General features: G+C 45.9%; 1 protein-coding gene across 1 annotated transcript; it reads right to left on the bottom strand.

Moving 5' to 3' along the window:
* Positions 1-547: 547 nt before the first annotated feature.
* gfod1 (glucose-fructose oxidoreductase domain containing 1) lies at positions 548-21,759 on the bottom strand. Its single transcript, XM_079234426.1, has 3 exons — positions 21,504-21,759; positions 1,606-1,799; positions 548-1,347 (listed from the first exon to the last, which is right to left on the bottom strand). The coding sequence occupies exons 1-3, from the start codon at positions 21,754-21,756 to the stop codon at positions 607-609; spliced, it is 1,188 nt and encodes a 395-aa protein (XP_079090552.1). The 5' UTR covers positions 21,757-21,759; the 3' UTR covers positions 548-606.
* Between the last annotated feature and the right edge of the window lie 709 nt (positions 21,760-22,468).

Below are 22,468 nucleotides of genomic sequence, written 5' to 3' on the forward strand. Positions count from 1 at the left end.
TGCACGCAGAGTCTTTTTCTTCTTAAAACATTCACTTGGTAAAACTAGCAAGTACTTCAGACTACAGCAACAATACGGCGGCACAGTTTCAACTGAGAGGACTGTCGTTCTTCCTTGGCTGTCCTTGTGTGGACCCACAGTGTAAGGAGTTGTCTTCAAGACCCAGTCATAGTAGAAGAGAAGCAGAAATGAGAGGTGCAATACCCTTATGGTCAAGCAGAGCACATGGACATTCATTTCACTCCCTGATCTGCCTCCGCTGTAGAACCATATCTTTCGGTTGAATGAATCAGTTTTAATTACAAGTGTATCTCCTTGGAAGGATTCAAGTCTTCTTTTAAAAGCAAAAAAAGGAAATGCTTCCTTATAAATAAAGGTTAGATTATTGATTACATTGCATTTCCTTGGCAGCTCAGGCAGCGCATCAGGAAACCATAACTCTCGGTATCATAGTGGAGGAACCTCTTTGTCTATAACAGTAGCAATAGAACCGGTGATGAATTTGAGAACTGAAGCTGATGGAATAAAGTTCCAACAACGCCAAGGCCACCTACAGTTGAGGTAGGCATCCAGCCATTTCAAAGGGTTACACCCATCGGCCGGATGCTAACAGTAGAGAGACATCCTACTCCGCCGCATGGCCTCGCTGATTAAATAGGCCGGGCTGATCTCCGGTTCCTCTGTCATCACCACAATGTTCTGCCACTCCCCACACTGGTTGGATTTCTTGATGGTATCCACCACGCAAAGAGCGTAAAGACAATCCTCAAAGGTAGCGGCCATGGTCAGAGGCCTCCCGTCCCACGTCCGCCTGTCGTCCTGGTCCTGAAAGGCCTCCCGCACAGCCTGGATCATTCGGATCGTACCGGTGAGATACGGGGCCGGAATGTCACTGAAGGCCTTCTCCGGCAAGGAGGCCGTCTCAAGAGGCGTTGTATCTTTAAGCAGGAGTTCAGGACCTCCGCCGCTTTCTCCGTCTCCGCAGTTCTTCTGTCCGTACAGGTCAGTCCCTGTGACCGTTAACCTTCCGACCGTCCCCACAACGATCACTTCCTGCCGAAAATCCCCGGGCATGTTGAAGTTGAGCGTGACGGTGCAGCAGGCGCCCCCCTCCAGTGCCATCTGGAACGTGCAGAAGTCGTCGCTGGTGATCTGACGGATGCCCCGGATGTGATCCGTTTGTTTGACGAAGGTCTTGAGGAAGCCGTGGACTTTTGCTGCACGCTGACCGGTCAGAAATGTAAGCAAGTCGATGATGTAGCTGCCCACCGAATGCAGACCTCCGCCTCCCATCAGGTCATCGCAGCTCCAGTTGTATTTCTTCCCCAGGAGACTGCCGCTGTGGACCTTTGGGGAAAAGATTTGATACCATATTACGGTATTTTTTTACTTGAATGTGATCAGGACAACAGAAGTATCTGTGATCAAATCTTGTGTCAGAAAGTGCCCACACTGCAATAGTGACTTTGATCAAGACACCAATATCTTGCGAGTCCTGTGGGCACTGCTCTTAACACAAACAGACCTCAAGAGAGAGTTTCACCTTGTTGTCATTATTATAAATGGCAAGAAAGCCAATGAAAAAAAACATAGATATAGACATACCTGCGCCTCACAGACCAGAAGCTCCCCGATGTACCCTTCCTCTAACAGCTCCTTCATTCGGACGAAGGCCGGTAAGAAACGTAACACATTTCCCATAATGCTCAGCAGCTTGGGGTAATACTGGGCCGCTGACATCATTCGAAAGGCATCCAGAGGCGTTGCTGTCCGGTCGCAGATGACGTTCTTTCCAATACCTTTTCAAAGAGAAGAGAAAGAGTTGGGATGTGAGCTTTTTTTGTTTTGCTGACGAATTTCATTGTTCATATTTATCTTTTCTGTCAATGTTGAGCTGAATGAGGAGGTAGGGAACAAGAGGAGGAGAGAGAGAGAGAGAGAAGTATTGCGGTCAGCCAAATATCCTCTTGAGCATGAAAACATTCCCTCACTAAACAATGCAGAGCTGCAAAAATGTGGCAACTCCCAGAAGAGCCGACTCAAAAATTCCCAAACATTCTGGGTTTCCTCCTCTGAGTCATGGGAACTTAATGACAAAGGGGATCTTGCAAAAAGGCACAACATGTACTGTATTTATATTATCACGATCAAAATATTAAGGAGACTTCTTATTGATGTTGCTACTACCCTGCTAAAAGTAGTAGATTAAAGGCATTTAAGCATTTAAGATGTAGCAGTCCTAATTGTGTGGTGAGACTGCACAGCTTGGAGAGCTTCAGACAGGCTTCGCTGGTATTACAGGAGGCCTGATGGTAAGTTGATAAAAAAAAAGATTGAGAAGGTAGGAGATAAAGAGCCTGTAGGCGCTGTATGAAACCTAATTAAAATCACTTCCAGCACATTAAAAAGGTCCACTCATGCAAGCAACACCCAAACACAACGAAGAGAAGATGATGATGCATTAATGTGAGACGAGACAGACAGAAACATTTAGTTGTTTCTATAATGCCTCTTTACTGGGCAGTCGACTGGAAGGAGATTGACAGAATTCACAGAAAAATGCCCAAAAACATTTCCCAATTTCCCAAGAATCTTCAAAATGAAGGTGTACATCTACAGGATTTATTTCGACCAATCAAAATATTCTTGTGCCCACTGTTGCTGCTCATAATGACCTCCAATTGACACACGGTCAGGGAGTCAGACAGAGAGCATATGTACACCCCAGGTGTAGGGGCATCACTACACACACATTCCTCGAGCCCCCGGAGTGTGAGAAGCAGCATGGCGCTTCACTTCCAGTCCTGGCTGAGGGTAGTGAGTGGAGGGGCTGTGTCGGAAGTGAAACTTCCCATGCTAATCTACCATTAGCATGAATCGACAAGGCCAGGAAATTAATCCCTCTGACCCAGTTCTGAGGAGCGCCGTGGGAGCCCCCACCGCCACCCAACCCCTGCAGACACACAAAGCCTAGCAGCCAACCATAACCCACCCAGCAAACAGCACAGATACTGGAAAGATGCCTTGCAAGGCTCTTCTGGGTAAATGCTAAATGCTCTTGACTGTTTGAGCAGAACAATAGCTTGTCTAACTACTGAAATGCCTCAAGGTGAATTTCACTCTCCCACAGCGATTCTCTTCATGATTTGGCCAAAATACAAACAAGTTTCACACTGGCACAAGAAGCTATAGAGCACTACAGCTAGTTCAAGGCGTTATATACAGTGTCAGACCACGACTGTACAGAGCGACCATTACAGAGATAAAAACAGCTCCTCATCAGATCAACAATGACCTCCCGCTCCTCACGTACAACGCTCTGGAAGGTCGAGGCTGGCTTAAGCAGGTCATCCTGTTGAGTCATGTATTCAGCCACAGCCTCCCAGACTCTTAGTGAGAGGATGCATAGTGTGTGTGCATGTGTCCAATAGATTATGGATGCACCTGAGCACGAGGTAAAATCACAGCAGCTACCGCAGTAAACCAGCAGTTGGGAACATAAAATTGGACTAAACACAAGAAGTGGACTTAATCTCCGTCACATCACCCATTGGCTTGTGGACTACGGTTTTGAAGCCTCAAGTTTGGCGGTCGCCATTTTGGTTTTTATCCATTGCCATCTTGTTCAGTTTTTTTTGGGGAAAAAGAAGTGGCACGAAAGGGTGGAGCTAGGTACAACCAAACATAATTTACTAAATGAACATCATGCTGTGAGAAGTAGAGTCATTTTCTTCTAGACCTTTATACAATCAGACTTCTTTTTACAACCAGAGGAGTCGCCCCCTGCTGGTCATTAGACAGAATGCTAGTTTTAGGACAATTCCGTATTTGCTTCACTCGGCAGAACCGGAGGTTGCAACATGGTTCAGAAAAAATGCAACATGAGTTGCAACCATCGTTAATTTCACATTTACCCCAGCATCCAATCGAATCAAGCAAGAGGCGGGGCATTACTACTTTACCATCGCCTTCCTGTTTTGATGCCTGTAAATGCGGTAAGGCTAGCTATCGAGTTAGCCGTTTGGACTGAGAGCGCTACGGAGTGTGTGAAAGGGAAGGGGGAATACATGTCTCATGATGTGATAGTTTCATGTGGGCTACAGGGAGCAAGGGAGCGAGTGAGCGCATGATCTATTTTCCATTCTTCACATATGATCGGGTGCGTATGGAGAGCTGCAATCAGCCCCTCCGACACTTTTGGGCAGGGGTTAGTGAAATGGCTACAGTAACTCTGCGAAGTGGAGCTCCATCGGCTCTTGGCCCAGTGGGAGGGCAGTAATGGAGCAGAAAAAAAACCTCCAGCGCAACTAAGTCTCTCAACATCAATTATTCACGTGCAGAACATATCTAACCAAAAGAGTTTAAAGACAGAGAGTGAGAGAGACAACAGCAATCCTATAGATATTATACAAGTATTACAGCACATTTATAGAAATGGTAAACATTGGATTCTTAAAATTTCATTTAGTTTGGTAGTGAAAGCCAGAATAAAGGTCCCTTATTGAAGCAGGAATATTGTGCTAAGAAAACAGCAGGCATGTATAGCATAAAGGACATCACAGACATTTTTGCTGAACAGGTGGTACTCCACCACAGTGCCCTGTTTTCCCTGTGAAGCAGCAGTGCACGGTGGCGGCCTGTTTGCCCTCGGGTGCCTTCCATGTCCCGTCAGGGAGACTCAGCTCACCTCACAGACTGAAACCAAATCCTGCGTCTCACAGACCTGAGGCCAGAAACTCCTCAAACAAATCCGAGTGCAAGCGCTTCACATGGCTGTACATTGTCGTGACCACCGAGGCTCTGTTTTCTCAGATAGTGATGTGGAAAAATACGGACTCAAAGGCAGGGCGACGGTTTAATTTTTCTAATTTAGACGTCTACGGTTTGATCATTACGGCACAAAAAAGGTGCCGTGTGCAGCATTTGGCCCCTCAATTATCAGCTGTTGCACATTAACGATTAGCTGCCTGTAATTATGGCGCAACTAGGTCAGAATGTCCCGGAAATCTGCCGAATGGTTTACAGGACTGATGACAGAGATGCAGAGCTCCAGCCCAGCGTTTTACATCGGTCACAACGGTGCGCCTCACTTTTTCATTTAGGTGCACCAATACATCAATTAAGTGCACCCACATTTTTCACCGAGCCTTATACTACAATACACATATGAATGTCTTAACCATTACGTCAATTATTGTAAACAGGATCAGGCCATCGCCAACGAAAGTAGGGGGGGTCCAAGAGGCCAGAAATTGCCAAGAGCAATCCACGTGTTTACATATTACGTTGGTATGAGAGTTAGTGATGCGCCCGGAGCAGATCAACACACGCACACAAACCTGAAATGAATCAGGCATCTCTGCTCAGGATTAGGCCTTTAACAAGGGAGCTACATCACGAATGTAGCTACAGTGAAGACAGGACCCTCCTACTCTGCCTCTGAAGGGTTCGGTTAGGGTAAGAATATCCGGTGAGCCAACCAGAGGCCGACCGAGGTGAAAGACCAATCAACAACCAAATACCTAAGATCCTTTAAGAGATTCTTAAATGATCCTATTCTTTAACATGCTTGCTGAGAGAGAAGCAGGGAGAACAGGTTACACTTCTTTTCGGAGAAAAAACACACACAGTTCCAGATAAAAGAGAGAGAGAGCGAGAAAGAGAGAGACTGCATCATTACAAGTGAAGGCGGACTCTCTCTCCAGTCCGCTGCATGGCCCCGGCCTCACACTGTTTTGATGCGCACACACCTCAACTGATCGCACGCTTTGGTGCCGTAATGCAGAGGAAGGAAAGGCTGGAAGTGCAGGAAGGTCAGGTGGGGTTTATGTGAGGGCGAGGCGGACATATTTGTTCTTGACAGCAGGACTGACTCGTCTAGCATGTAATTGTTTATTGTTACATTCCATCACGGAAAGATGGAAACATGCCACGGCAACTGTGATACAGTGCACTTGACATGACGCTCTGGCTGTTTTCTAATGGCCTAAAAAATATTGATATTTTCTTTTTTTAAATAGATTTAAGGCAAACACACATCCACTTCTTTTTTTACATTTCGCGGACACTTACAATAAGTGGATTCAACCATGATTTAACAAGTTTCCCCTTGGGGATGAATAAAGTATACATCTATCATCTATCTATGATATCCATCTTAAACGCGGCCCAGTGGCAACAGCTGGAAATCCCCACAGAGTAAAAAAAACAGCTGGATTAAGAAGGATGCTGAAGGCTTCGTAGTGACAGTCGGCACAACGAGCCCTGTGCCTCAGGGTGCCAGAAATAGACGAGCGAGGGGAACCGGTCGGGAGCGATGGCCGCCTGCCGTGCACACGCTGTGCCGTGCGTCAGTAGATTCATACAGAAATAACTACATTGTTGAAGTACAATAACGGATGTGATTGAGTCCATAGATTCAAAGCTTTAAATTCTTAAGTATCAGAAAGTATTATTGTTGAATTAAGAGCTGAATATCTAGTTGATTAATTGAGTCGTTGATATACAGAAAAATGTATCAATGACAGTTTTTAGTCAAGTCATTTCTTCTATAAAACCCTATCAAACGTTGACTGGTTCTTAGATGTAAATGTGTGCATGTCTGCTCGTGTTTCATAATACAAATGAAAGCCTGTCGGAGTTTGAGACCTCCAGAGAACTACAAATCAATACTTTGATATCAGTAGTGGATCAAAAGGCGACATGTCATGTTAAAAGAGTCTGAAGTTCCCCTCAGCGCTCTGCAGCGTTTAGCCTCTTTTAGCTAATTGAGTAGGTTTTAAAGCCTTTTTCTGTTTCTCACTGCTCTCATCACACCTCTTTTCAGACACAGCTGCTTGCTGTGTCTGACATCAGGAGAAGGTGAAGACCAAAAACAGAGCCAAAAGCGTGAAACCAGACAATAACCACTGAGTGGACACAAGGAATGTGCTCTGTAAACACTGGATGTGGTAATTTGTGTTTGCTAACAAACGCTATTATCTATTATAGTGAGTAGCTCAACTCTTTGCCCGTCTGCTTAGAAAAAAACAGTGTGTGTGTGTGTATGAATGCTGAATTGTGTGCATGACTACACACGTGTTTAATACTGTGTGGCAGCGCCGAGGTCGGACAAAGGGAAGCGAGTGGGCTTGAAAGATCACAAAGCATCCTCCAGCACCGAAGCACTGGAAAAGTAATTAGCTTTGTCTATTAAGCCTGTGGAGGTGGAAAAGCTCTGCACACACACACACGCACACGCACACACACACACACACACACAGTGTGTTCCGCTTGATAACAGAAACAACAAGTGAAGCTTGACTATCAAGACTCAAACCAAAAGGCTCAACAGAATTTGCAATGGCTTACTGTTTATGATTATCAGCATGGAATGTTATGGCAGGCTGAGTACACTGGCTTCAGTACAGTTGGAGAGACAAGCCAGGCTCGCCTTTCGGGTGATCATCCCAAATTAAATTTAGCTTAAAGCAATTACAAGGAGGGGGGAGCAGGAGGGAGGGACAGACGAGGAGAACTGTACATTGTCATCAGCGTATAGCTCAATCGCAGGATGTGAATCACAGAAAACAAGCTTCCTGACGACTAATTTGACTGGCAGTCTGAAATTAGCTTTGTGTATGGAGACCGTGATAGTGGTGATGGATGAACACTGTAATGTTTGATGTTTGCAGCTGAAGCAGAAGCAGAAGCACGGCCCTCTGCTGTTATGCAAGGGCATCCAGGCAGACTGGAGTTTGTCATCTGCTTCGGTTTGATGAGATTGTAATAGTGTTTATTTGTATTCAATGAAGTTATGAGTTGTTATCAAAGAACACAGGATAATTGAGTCACAGACCAGATATGTGTGCTGAAAAAAGTGTTTTAAACTATCGCAAGATCTTAACATGTCATGAAGCAGCTTCCATGCAGAGCTGCAAAACCTTGTCAGATGTGAAATACCAGCAGTTTGTCTTTCCTGCAATGCCACTTTCGAATGTCACGATAAAATCACAATAGTATTGATTAATGTCAAGTATTCTAGCGTCGCACCCTGATAAATAATGGATAACTGGCAGATAACTGGGTAAGTAGGTGTGGAAGTTAACTTTTCTCTGACAAAGCTGCATTATATCGTGTAGACTCAAGATGCCTGAGTGACGAACAAACTGCTGGTGCCTCTCGTGAGATATACAGAAAATACTGCTATTCCAATCACAGTCGCAACATTCTTCTGAACAACATTGATTTTCCTCAAACAGCTCTTCCTCGGTGCTTTGAGTCTCCTTGAGTGTTTTTTGGTGTCATTATGTGTGTTTCCTTCAGTTCAAAGGTCACTTTAACATACACTTACATTAACATTATCCGTTTGTCTGAGCACTTTATCTTATACTTTAATACCCATTGCACTGTTGTTGTCGTTGATTGTTGATTGTTGTTTGTCTCGTCTAACGTCTCGTGTCTAATGCCTAACCTTCCGCCTAGAAAAATTCCTTGTTTGTGTAAACATTTCTGGCAAATAAACTGTTTCTGATTCTGATATAGCACTCGTACTATACAGTCTCAAGTCTTTGGCAGAAAAGGCAATGAAATGGAGTCCACCTCACACACTGATAACACAACTGCAGATGGTAGTTGAGGTCTGTATTGTTGCAGCTTCAGGTCCATTAGTGCACAGCAGAGCATTGGTCTCATTGAGCCGGCTCTCTCCTTCAGCTAATGCCCTTAAGTTGTGAGGAGGTCAGCATTCCTGGATGTGTTAAAGAGCTGCATTCACCTCGCTCACTGGCTACTATGGCGATGGTGGAGTGGCTTCTGGCCACGCGGTTCTTAATGCGTGCACTTACAGCAAGGAAGCTGAGGCCGGAGAAGCTGGCAAAACACTCCTGTGGCTTTTTCCCAAATCCACTTTCTTCACAAACAGTTGATGTTTTTTGTGTGCAAAAATGTCAGTTTGGGAAATAATGTATTGAGGTATCTAACACTATTAAAATCCCACTGACCCTGCTCACATTGGTCACAGTGCTATGTTGTCATGACATGTTATGGAAATACAATTATTCTTGAGGTACAGTTCATCCAAATATCAAAATAAACTCGCAGTATCTAGCAGTATAGAGAGATTTGCACAAATAAATGTCGTCATAGAACAACGTTGAACATTTATCCGTATTTGGCACGCTGCATCTAGCACTATTTCCAAAATGGAGACTAATATATGCGCTTCCATATCGGAGCAATACAAGCTCATTCTAAAAACTGACGTGCTGCCGCTATTTAAACACACACTCTCGCAAAGGCAAATGTGTGTGTGTGTGTGTGTGTGTGTGTGTGTGTGTGTGTGTGTGTGTGTGTGTGTGTGTGTGTGTGTGTGTGTGTGTGTGTGTGTGTGTGTGTGTGTGTGTGTGTGTGACTTTGTGCTTCTCCAGGGTCTAATTAACTGCTGAGCAAAACTGCTACCCCTCCCTTCTAATCTCACGCACACACACACACACACACACACACACACACACACACACACACACTTTCCTCTCGCATTTCTAGTGGCAGCACACACACACAACAGAGACAAATAAAACATGGCTGCCCACAAAGACTCGTCTCAGACCCTCCCTGTACATTTGCATTTTACGGTCAGAACAGCCTCACACAGGAAGGCCGACCAGAGACAGGTTTTGGAATATGTGTAATTGCTAAATTAAGGTGATTCAAAGAGCAGTCCAGCCGGTTTCCATGTGGGTTAAAAATGTCCCAATTCATGTCACACCATTAGAAGCTGCTTTGAAGACGTGGGAAATGGATAGAGGCCTGCAGTGTGGGACCCCGTCTGAGGAAAGCTGCAGTGAACAACTCCCACCGAGGCAGCCAGCCAGCGCTCATCAATAATCTATCGCTCAGTGATTCAATGCCCCAGAGAAACGGGGCTGTGATTGCTCTTAATGTTCCGGAGGCAGAGTTCGGCCACAGTAAGTTATATATTAAAAGTGGCAGCGAGGGGAGGTCGCAAATAGTAGATGATTCAATTTTGCACTGATAAAAGGAATCAATATATTTAAAGAAAAGTGTAGAGCTAAACCGTGGGAAGCTGTGCATGTCTGAAGCTCCTAAACGGACCTGACAGGTAAGTGATGCATTCTTTTTTTTACAAGGAACCAACCACGCAATATTTTTTTAGGACGGAGCCCAGGAAGGGACATGCGGTGAATATAAATCTCAAAAGGTGGACTGTTTTGCAAGATCTTGCCAAACCGTTTCTATGTAGGTCCATTGTGACAGCGACAGTAGCTTGGAAAAGAGAGATAAGGGTGAGAAAAGGGTCATCTGGATGAATTTACAGTTTATCAGACCACAAATGAGCTTGATGTTTATTTAGTAAATGATGGTCCATTTAGAGTCAAATAGAGCATAAAGCAGGGTGTGCTTTAGGGCGGGGCTACCTCGTGAGTGCTGTACACAGCGTTGCTACATCACATACCAAATATGGTCATTCTGTTCATCGGTTGCATAAACAGCCAAGATGGCGATGACTGATTTAAGACATTTAAGTTAGCCAGTAGTTCAGGATGAAACGTCTTCACCTTCACCTGCATCCCCTCCTCCATCATTCTCTCTGGATCCAAATCTAGAAGCCATAAAGGCTCTCAGTTGATATCAATGGGAGATGTCAGGCGTCCACCAACACAAGGTGAGCTCTCTTCTGCGGCCGGTCAGGACCATGAAGGGCATCTTTGTGTGGGACCAGGATGCACGAGGGGACTGAAGGAAGGAGGTCGGAGGAAGCTGGAATGCTAATGAGCAGCAGAGAGCTAATAGTTACTGGCCACTTAAAACTAATGCACTTTTTGTTCCCATGCACACAGCTGTGAGCACTGATACACATCTACACACTGAAGCAGCACATGACTCACTGCACGCCGTTCAGCTGTCTCTTTTATATCCATCCTTTGTGCTGACGGAGGAATCCCACCTTTTTGATTTAGGGATGATCCTCAAGGAGGAAAAACACACTCGCACACGGGCTGACATTGTTATAGAAGACAGCGAGCGCTCGTTTATAACCATTAAGGTCCCGAGGCACACTTCAGCCGCAGACTAACGGACTGAGACATCTTCACTGAATCGCACTCAGCGAGGGGCGAGGCGCTCCTCCCCAACAGCTGTGGGCCGCTCCGGAGGGTGACTGATGAACTTTCCTTTTTAAATTCGCTACGAAGAAGGGAGAGGGAGGAGAGAGCTCACTGATGCTTGGTTAAATCTGGATGGTTGTCATGGAGATGGTGCCCCCTGACAACTCTCACATCTCTGTCTGCCACCGAGGTCAAGAGAGGAAAAGAAGAAGATTGATGAATATCAGTATTTGGAACGTCTTAGTAACGTAATAGTCATAAGTGTATATATCTAGTACCAACTATTTGAGAATATTGACATCCTTTATACATGTATGTGTTCCTTCAGTGTGTTTTTCAGAGTTAGTGTATTAATGCAGTTTAGAAGAGGGACATATCCAATGAATTCAACTGTAATTTAGTCTTGTGTTATTAGCACAATGCTTGGTAATTTGAGCTATTTTCTTTTCATCAAAAGTAGTTTAATATCATTGTTCACAGTGATGTGTAAACTGGGTTTGAACTTGCAAAGATCTGGTGCAAAGTGGCTCTTTTTTCCCCAAAACATAAATTCTCCCAAAAGCATAAAATGTCAAATGTTTTCTTTGGGCTCACTGATATCATATCAAAGTGGAAGCAGCGTTTCCCGTCTCTATAAACAAATCTTTGCTGGGAACACCGCCCAATTATGTGACCACTAAGACGTGACACACACCAGTCCGAGGCTCTGAATCACTAACATAAGACATAAGGTCAACAACGGTGGTACATAAATCCACCAGATGACACAATCCTGCCCTTTGGAGACGGCGAGGCGAGTTGAAATACTGCCTTTCATACCTTCTTTTTTTTGGACCATTTGTTTCTGCCACAATTGGATTTGGCAGGCCGTCTCCAGGCAGCTCTGGAGGACCAAACTCACTTTGGCTGGCTGACGGCAGCCGAGGGCAATGATTCGTTTATGTGCGGCTCTTCTGGGGTGTGAGATGAACACGGCTTGTGCAATGACGGCGCAGAAAACACACAACAAAATACTGCAAAAAAAAGATTGTGGAGGTGCAGTCTGACCTGCTTCATTCTGATAACTCCACTAGGTGTGTAGCTGCCTGTGTGGATTTGAATAGCTGAGTACGTACAATAACCCCATATTCCACTCCATGCAAAGTCCCTCTATTTGCATCTTTACATGTTGATGTAATCCTTATCAAACTGTAATGAGTACAGCGGCTCCCCTCCACATGAACTCACCTCATCCAGGCTTCCAGTTAGAATTTCTTCAGATGTTCACTATGTTGTCCTCAGGTTCTATATTGCATTTCCTCAAAGTACACATCTGCATACTCCTAGTTCATTCCAACCTTTACTGAGCGGATCGATCAGTAAAATGTACGTTCCTGCTCCCCGCAGCATCATATAGAGGCTAAAGAGACGAGGCAGGCTAAAGACCTACTGTCACCATTAAAGGTTCCCTAAGATATTCAGAGCGTAGCAGCCACCCTCTGATTCCCCCCTCAGGTTAGCATTGTTAGCATTGTTTTGCACTGTTAGCTGCGAGCCTCCAGCTCAGCCATCGCCATGTTGAGAGCTATGTGGAGGCAATAGATGTACTCTGACTTTTGTATTTAGCACCTTTAACAGAGCACTTCAACATTTGTTTTTTTACCCAGCTGATATCCATTGCATGCCTCTGAATTCAGTAAGGAGCTGGAGTCAGGATGTTGTTAGCGTAGCGTAGCACACAGTCTAGAAACAGGGAAACAGCGAGTCTGGCTCTGTCATCAAGGTAAAAAATAACAAGTAACTCCTCTAAAGCTCCTGTTTCTATTTGGGGTGCCTGTGTGTGCTTTTACAAATGGAGATGTAAAAACTGAAGAAAAAAAAAATTGTCTTTAAGTTGAATTAGATGCTACTATTTCTTGGCGCCCACACATTGCAACTTCACTGTGCTGCACACAGACAATGTGCCTGCATGTCATCAAGAAATAGTTCCAGCACATACATGGAACTCTCCTGAAAACACACATTATAATTTATGGCATTTGCCTTTGTGTATAAATATATTAAATATGATACGACATGTTTTCCCTCTTGCCTCCAGTCTTTATGCTCAGCTGACCAAGTCCAGCTCCATACTCAAAACTGAAATGTTTTTACATGAACAATATGATTGTTGTATGATTGTCACCGATAGTGTCCTTCAGCTTATGGTGTTGCTCTTGTTTCACTTTTTATTTCACAATTCACTGATCTGCTTCAGACGTACTCACGAGCGTCGTTTACAGCATGCATCACACACACATTCTCAGAAAGAAGATTTTGCCATTTTTTTAACTGTTCCTTTAAACACTAAAGATTATAATTGAGCATCTGGAGTTTCTTTCCTAGACTTCCGCATTATTCACTCCGACTGGGAGATCCCGGGTTATGCTGCAGTGTGACTGAGTCACTAGACGGATCAAGCTGGGTGCTCTCTCTCAAAGAAACAGGAGGGATGGTAATGAGGCATTCAGGGACATAAACCGGAACCCGGATGATACTCCAGACTTGGAGAGACGGTGTCCACTGTTCAGTCCATCTTCCCATCCCTCCGTCTCTGACCTTGAGCTCGGAGGGGAAGATACCGGTGATGGTGAAGCGTTGTATTTCTGGGTGTCGTTGGCAGGAAGTGATTGAGAAGCCTCTTCAGTGTCACACAATCACACGGCTTCCGCCTACACACAACAGGAAGTGAGACACACTGCGGGTAAAGAAACCGAAATATCACTTCCTTTTGCACATCTTGGACTGTAAAGCGGAATAGAAAAAAGCGATATATCTGCAGTTTAAAACTATGAATGGCTTGTTAAATGTGTCAGGCCACACCACAAAGAATACGCCCTGAACACGCTGTAGTAACAGAAGAACAAGGCCACTGGATCAGAGGTCCTGCGCTCAGATCTGCAGCTGCCTCTTGTCCTCCGGTCCCAGATGGCCAATTAAGAAACACAGACGGGCCTATTCCTGAACACTGGCACATAATGGACATCTGAGCGCGCCTATGTGGAACGGGCCTCACCTGGGGAATACACAGGATGAGCTGAGGCCGGGAAATAAAAAAGAGCCAGATGAAGTCCATGACCCGGAGCGCCAGTGCAGGGACACTTTGGGGAGATGATCAGAAGCGTGCGGGAGAGGAGGGCCGACCGGTCGACACGTCGCTGCCTCTTGTGCAAGACGGAGGTATTTACAGGTGATTTCCCAACAGCGGCGCAGAATTACGCAGGCATCTTTGTTTTGGCATGCCGCAGTCAGCTGCACACACACACAAGGTGTGTTTTAACAGTCTCATCAGTGAAGTATTTTAAGGTGGAAGAGCAGTGAGCCTAAAAGTTAAAGCAGCTGCATGTCAAAACAAGATAGATAGCTTCTCTCCCTCTCTCTCTCTTGGAGAAGAAGAAGAAGAAGAAGAAGAAGAAGAAGAAGAAGAAGAAGAAGAAGAAGAAGAAGAAGAAGAAGAAGAAGAAGAAGAAGAAGAAGAACCTCATTAAGCCTCAACTCTCATAATGCAAAATGATTCATTACTGAAAGCCTGCCTACAATCCCATCCTCACGATTTCATATGAAAAAGCTTGCCCTCTCTTTCGCCCCCTGGATTTAATTACACAATGTGATTCATCATACAAAGCCTACACCCCGAATTCTACCGGCACACAGCAGATCCTTCACGGGTCCGTGCAGAAGAAACAGCGTCCCTCTGCAGGGCCGGGGAACGGGGAGCTCCTCCGCGTTCACCGTTTTCTCCAGGAATGCTCACTTGTCGGCGCAGCGTGGCGGCGGGCTGACGGAGCCTCCCCCATGCAGCCATTCATCCCACACACAAAGCCAATTTCACAGGAAGACCGGCTTTCTCTCCGCTTTTCTTCCTCACTTCTCCTCGACGTCCATTCCTCTCACACTCACACTGTCATTAGCATACTAATGGAACGCCCGGGAGAACGTGGACTATAGTGGGAAACTGGTGGGGCTAAGAAAAAGAACAAGAAGGCCTGGGAATGGCAGCGTATCTCTATCTGAGGAACACACAGCTCCACCCCAAGACCCCGAATCCATCAGACCGACGAACACAAGGGAAGTCCCACTGAAGGAAAACAGTCGATGCAGAATATCTGCTACCAGGAGGCTTAGCTGCTGTACCCACAAAACTGGTTTTATCTACATGAGATAGCTGCATCCTCGTAGCTTATATTGTTTTTTTTCAAGTCGACTTTCAGAAGCTGTGAATGTCCCTTTTTCGAAAGAACATCCTTGAAACAAAGACCATCTTCGGCTAGAGTACAACGGTCTCATCTCTACCACGTCTCCGTGACCATCATCCCACCGCCTGTAGGTTTTGGGTCCACTAGCCCTTTAAAAAAGGTCGAGTGGGCTGCCAAAGAGCTCATCGCCGGTCGGAAGTGCAGTTGCATAAGAGCATCAGTGGTGGGGAACGTGTATTTATGATGACGCCTGCATGCCCTTTGCGGTCAGGTTATAAATAGCTCTTTGCCTTTGGCTGGCCCTTCAGAGCAGGTGCGGATGAACCATGCAATTCATGTTAATAAAAATAAATAAAAAAATCTGGATCATGAGACACCTTAACGAATCACTAATACTCGGCACTTATAAATCCACCACAAAAATACCTAAACTGTGATGGAACCGACCTTGTCTGAACTTGTTTTTTAACCGACCAGGAGATGATGAGATCGGCTGTGTGTGTGTGTGTGTGTGTGTGTGTGTGTGTGTGTGTGTGTGTGTGTGTGTGTGTGTGTGTGTGTGTGTGTGTGTGTGTGCATCTCTGTGTCTGTCCACGGCCTATTTTGCAGGCTGCCTGTTTGATACATCTACAAATTGAGTGCTGACTCCTCCCTCACTCCACTAAGACACAGCTGATGCGTTTCTCCGACCAATAGTTGCCACCCTGCACTCAGACGGCTCGCTTTGAGTGATTTGGACGCCGTGTTTGGCGAACAGCTAACGGAACTACAAAATACCCGGCTGATACACTTGCAGTCTAGAAAGTCGGAGCCAATTGTGGCTCGACTGATTGCATATATATATATTTTGTCACCCTCATCTAATTAATACCGGCACTATTTCATTGACTTATTTTGTGTGAAATAACAAAGAGTGTTATAACAAGGTAAGCTGGGAATATCCCTCTGATGTGACATGTTACAGCTACCCAATAGCGTTCAAGTATTAGAACTCAGACCGTGAGTATAAGAAGGTGCGAGACGCAGCAACAGAATCAGATAGAGGTCATTAGATGCTCTTCTTGCAGAGCACGGTCTGGTCCAGTCAGCAGCTGACCTGAGAGGTCATGGTCATCTTGGTGATACTTTAAGGTTCTGTTTGGTTTCACTGTGCCTATGTGGTCCAGATAGATGGCTCGACTCACATTGCTCATTGCGTCGGTTTCCTTTTCAACTCCCTCGTGGTACCCTGTGTTACATTTTCACTTCACGTGGTGGCAGAATTTGTTCCATTTCTGATAAGTGGTGGAACCGAGCGATGAAGGGGATTTTACACGGGCGTCATGAAGTCGCCGTCAACTGCTATAAAAAGATGCACTTCCACGCCCGTTGCTCATCGCTGTGAAGCTCTGCAGGTCTCCCACCACTTCCTCCTCCCGCCGTCATAACAAAAGTGCACAAAGGGAGGCTGCACCTGAAACTCTCGGCCGTGTAACGTTTCAGTTCAGCTCTCGGGTTCCTCTCAGCATCGGGCTGCTGCCACAAGCACACGCTCAGCAGGAGCTACGGGACGAAAAGCAAAGGGCTGCAGTGTTTTGTCATTTTTGGAGTGTTGGTCGTACACAGCAGAGCAATTTCAGGGACATCGCGTTGGTCACCTATCACTATATACAGACATGTTATAGATCAAGCGTTTATTGATCCAGAATATACTCCTCAGATGAATCTAATAGTAATCATTAGTTACGGCTCTACAACATAAATGACAATACTTTAGGCATAATAATTTGAATTAATTTGGAACACTGTTCTGTGCAGTGCAGCAAGAGTATTCAGCATAGTTTTGGGGTAAAAGACCATATTCGTCAGTATTTTTTACCAAAGGAAGGTCAATTTACTAGCTTTTCCCAGAGCTTTCAAAAACATCCCATGGTGTTCCTCAGCGGATGAGCGGATGGGTCATCTCCGTGAGAACGTGATGAAAATTATGATTGTACGAAAACAAGGCGAACTCCGTCTGCCGAGGAAGACCATAAGGTGTGGTCGAAAGCTCCGCGAAAAAGCGTGGAGCTCTTTCGTTATTCTCAAGTCTATTGTCCATTAACTCTTGTGCACTTACTGTAGCAATACAGCTGGATACTTTGGACTCGTGCTCATACGAGACACCTGGGAACCTTTTTTTGACTGAACCTTAAAAACAGAAATAAAACTGTAAAGGAGAGAAACTGACACACAGAGCAACCACTCTGAATGTCACAGCCGTGTGTGTGTGTGTGTGTGTGTTCCCCTTCCCAACATCATCACATGACATCAGACGCCTCAGGAATGCCGCAGTAGTAAGAAGGAGAAGCGGACCGGGGGGAGTGAAATGGAAAGACATGCTTGTGGAAGGAGAAGGGAGAGATGCGGCTCAACGAGACCGACTGGTTTCCCGGGCCGAGGGGCGAGTCTGCTCTGATAAAACCTGAACGACCCGTGAAGCACGCGGTTGACTCGAAGCGGTGTTTTTCCACTTTCCTCGTCGGCCTTTTTGGATAACGATGGTATTTAATGACATCTCTTTTTTTATTTTATTATGTCATGATTTGAGGTTCCCTTCTTTGTTTGAATTGCGGCAAACACAAAGGCATTTTTTCACTTGCATTCCACTTTAATGCTGGCAATTTATTGAGCTGAAGCCTTCTGTTTAAAATCAACACGGGCTACGAGACAACTTAAGACAGAAAATACAAAAGGCCTTGGAAGCCAACGTTCACATTCCTCCGATCACACCTCAATCAACTGACCTGGTGAGGTAAGCAACAAGCCGGCCGGTGATCGGCTCACACACCCTGACGGGAGAGGAAGTCATTTCTGCATCGTCACCCGGCTGGGCGGCTCCTCCGACCCGACTCTGACTGTGCAACACTTCCCTGGACGTGTCGCGCATCACAGTGACGCTCATATACTTTTTCTTATTTCACAACATTATTTCCCACTACGCGTCTACTCTCTGTACAGAGGTTTTACGACACTGTGGCCGAGAGGTTTTGCTAGTATCTCTCTGTACATACATCGCTGTCCTGTGAAAACCACGCATCTCCAAAAACATCAACAGTTCAGACAAGCAGCCCTGTTTTCATTGGACCATGACAAATACACATATACTGCATATCTTTTACATCAACATGATTGGTTAACCTCACAATCTTTCCATGTACCCTGGCTGTTCTCCACGATCTGCAGTTCTCATCACTGCATACATCTTTAGGCCGATGAGACGATACGTCGACTAATCGTGAAGGCCGTTTCCACCACGTGAGGATGTGCTGCTTTTCCCTGGTTTCACATCACTGTAAAGTGAATATCTTTGAGTTTTCTGGCTGTTAGTCAGACTACAAGCTATTTAAAAAGGTATTCAATTGGGCTCAAGGAAACATTTTTCACTTATCTCTGACACAATAAAGAATGTATCCATTAGAAACAAACAAAAAAATGGAATAGTCCATGTTGAAAATAACCGTTATTTACAACCCTGCGTGATCCCATTGGCGCAACATATAATATGTCACTACATACTGACCACAATAGACTGGACCCGGTCTCGGCGGTGAGGAGGAGAGGCGGGTTCTCTCACCACGAGGAAAACCAGTGGGGAGGAATGAGAGAGATAGAATGGTCACTGTACACGTGAGGTCAAGGGTCAGCTGGATCGTTTCATCCAGCTGGACTTCGTTCCCTGTGTGCGGTTGCATGTGCACGTGTTAGCGTAGCCTATGCTTTAGCGCGCGTGCGGTGTATATGTTGACATCAGTGGAGTCATGCTATGAACAAACAATGTCTGCTGTACTCCAGGCCTCTTGCGCAACACTGCCACTCCAGAGTTGACTGAAGCCAACGAGCAAACAGGAGCATTATTGTGAGAATGAGGCTCTTATCTCCACGCTAGGAGGCAGAAGTCGCACGCTTTCCACTGGGAGTCACAGGCGGCTTTACGGACACTTTTTTAAAAAGGCCACGGTGCATGTCCAAAAAGGGAGAACGCACCCAATTCAACCATGCACCTGCAGATGCATGTGGCCCTTGGTATTGCACTTGCACTTTAAAAATCTAAAACATCACGCGTCCAAAAAGCGTGACAATCAGCTGGAGTCAGGAGAAGCTTGTCACAGGACCTCAGTGGAGCTCACGCGCTGCGAATGCTGTTGCTGTCAGGCCGCGGCCTTCACCCAATGAGTGTGACGGCTGACGTGACCGTAATTGACAAGAGGAGCATCCCTACTGTGCTTCATGGCAGATGGAGCCATCTGCGTGACAACGTGATGAAAATGACAGCTTCCATCCCCCGAGGAAGACCATACGGTGTGGTTAAAAAAAAAAGCTAGACAGCGGACCTTCAGTTATGATTTAGTTTTTCGTCATCCTCAAGTATATTGTCCACTAACTCTTACTGGAGCAGGATAGCTTTGGATACTTTGGACTTATGCTTATACGGAGACACCTGAGAACCTTTTCACAGACATTTGATCGAAGCCATGAATAGAAATAATACCGTAAACCTATAAAAAAAAAAAAAAAGATAGAGAAACTGTGGCATTCCATATTTCTAAAAGCTTTAATGCCGAGAAGAAAGCACAGGTCTGAAGAGCCACACTATCGTTTATCCCGTCAGATCATACAGCAATGCTCCTTCTGTGTGTGACGCAATAAACGGCACAGAATAACACCAGCTCCACTCAAAAGAACGCTACTGGTGTAACGGGATCCGTCACGCCTGCTCATATCTACTTTTCCGATATTCAGAGTACTGTTTTCAGCCCTTGCGCTACAGATGCTGTGGCCGCAATGAGAATCCAAATTATGACCTTCGAAGATCGATCTTGACCTTGGGAGCTGCAGGTGACAAAAGGTGCCCCTACTGCAGCCGACGCGGCCCAATCTAGAGCGTCACATGAGCTGGAGTCAGTAGTCGCGTCGTCTCGTGGTTCTGATCGAAAGCTCCAGATCAACTACAAGTGTTTCATTCTGCCGGGCTCCGACAAGTTTTAAAAACAATCGATAAATCTGAAAAATTCTAAGATCATCGCTACTTGCCGTCCAGATCCGATGTGCGTGTCCCCAGATATAATCCAGCGTTTCTGGGCCTGTTTGTTTTCCAGTCACAAACCTGACCTCTTAGAGCTTTTCTGCCAGCTGAGCTCTACTGCCAAAACGGTGGGGTAAATAAAGCCCGTGTGGAGTGCAGCTCAGTGGTCCTCGCCTCCATTCTTTCACAGCAGCTCCAAAATAAGCCGCACTGCTCCAGATTTAAACTAGAACAACCTCTCTTTGTGTCTCTCCCCCCTCCCCGCATTCAGGCCTCCTCTGTGTCGGTCACTTTCACGAACGCGGGTTAAGTCCAGTTTGACCAGAGGACAAGAACACAAACGTTCAGTAGTGCATGTGGGGTTCGTCTCATGGTGGCGACACCGAGGACAATCAGGCCTCTGTCACCATCACACAGGGAGGACCACGTCCTGTCGGTGAAGGTCACAGTGTTAGAGCCGGTGCTTGTGGGGGGAATGATAACGCTACACAAACCGCTGCACCTGCAGGGCCGTGCTCAAGAGCACTGCAGCCTCATAGAGGTCAGCCTCAACCGGGTAAGGGCTGATGTGAAGATGTATGTGATGCTGCTCATCCCCACCTGTTAACTCAGTGGTTCTCAAACTTTTGCTGTCACGCCCCACTTTGGAGGAAGAAAAATGTTCATGCCCCACTGGACAAATTAACAGATTCAGGCCATTTTGTTAGAATTTGGTTGGGGCAACGCAATTCTAACCAAATGGTCCATGCTGAATTTTTATTGAAACTCCTTCATCCTTTTCAAATAATAGAATAAAGAAAATAAATCACTTTCAAGTAAACCAGATCGCTCCATCAGACAAAAATTAATAAGACGTGTTAGAACAATGCAAATAAAGTTCTATCTGTGCGAAAAAATTTGAAATATTTGGTAGAAAAAAATGCCTATTGTGGCTCCAAATAACCTGTTTTGCACTAAATATAAGATCGTCACAATAACGTCAAACAAAACAAAATGAGTGCAGGTGTGTGTGATGATGGGTCAAATGCAGAGGATAATTTCCTCACCTTTGGGATTATTAACGGATTATAACAAAAAATCTTTAATAAAAAAGAAGAAACAAAACCTGCATCACCACCCCGCAGCAGCAGCATCACTCACCCAGCGTCTTGACCGCGATCTGCCGCGTCAGAGGCGGCGGCAGGTTGATGCAGACCAGATCCACGTCCTGGTGCAGCAGCACGTCGTCGATCCGGTTGGTGTAGAAGGGCACGTTCATCTCCTTGGCCAGCTCCTCCGCCTCCTCCTGCGTGCGGCCCCACAGCGCCTTCACGGCGAAGCCCTCGTTCTTCAGCAGCGGGATGATCACCCGGGCCGTCAGGCTGGTGCCGAACACGCCGACCCCCGGTAGCATGGTTCGGCTTTTATCTGTGGATCTGTGGGGTTTTGTTTTTTTCTTCACTCTTGTCGTGGGAGCTCCGGATGACGCCAGGCAGGGACCGTCAGGTTGGCCATCCACCTGCAGCCAAACACCCGCTGCGCTGCATTTCCCCCATCGGGCATGTAATGTCTTCCACCCAACGGAAAATACCCCCCCCCCCCCCAAAAAAAAAAAAAAACAGATGACGAACCGGGCGGCGGCGTTAAAAATGACAATTTAAACGCAGCATTCCGGTCTTTACCTCGTTTGCGTCTGACAGCGATCAGCGCACCGACTGCGCCAAACGGTGACGGGCATGGCAGCCGCTTCCTGTCTGCGCGTGCTTGTTTCCAGCAGGACCCTCCCTTCCAGACAGCGCGAGGAGGAGTGAAGGAGAGCCGAGAAAGGCGCTCTGTCTGACGGCGTGCTGACAGAAACTCCCCGGAGGATCCTCCAGCAGCAGCGGCGATACTACAGGCTGCGCTTCACGCTGCAGCGCAGACATGCGCAGTAGAGTCAGCGACGGTGACAGGAAGCGCTCCTGGTATCGAAGTGTCAAAATAAGAGCGTTTTCCTGCACGGTTAATGTAGGCTGTGTTATGTATGGCATATTAAAAAAGAAACGTACAGATATATAATATTCTGTTTTAAATGATTTCACTTTGTTTTACTTGCACACCCCTCGAAGCACATGTGGATTACGACT

This window comes from Taurulus bubalis, assembly GCF_910589615.1.
Source record: "Taurulus bubalis genome assembly, chromosome: 18".
Taxonomy (NCBI): domain Eukaryota; kingdom Metazoa; phylum Chordata; class Actinopteri; order Perciformes; family Cottidae; genus Taurulus; species Taurulus bubalis.

Excerpts from the sequence above, each read along its gene's own strand:
- gfod1 (XM_079234426.1), bottom strand. The coding sequence starts at position 21,756 with ATGCTACCGGGGGTCGGCGTGTTCGGCACCAGCCTGACGGCCCGGGTG. Across the intron at positions 1,800-21,503 it reads GATCGCGGTCAAGACGCTGG|GTATTGGAAAGAACGTCATC; the intron begins GTGAGTGATGCT and ends CTCTTTGAAAAG. Across the intron at positions 1,348-1,605 it reads TTCTGGTCTGTGAGGCGCAG|GTCCACAGCGGCAGTCTCCT; the intron begins GTATGTCTATAT and ends TTTTCCCCAAAG.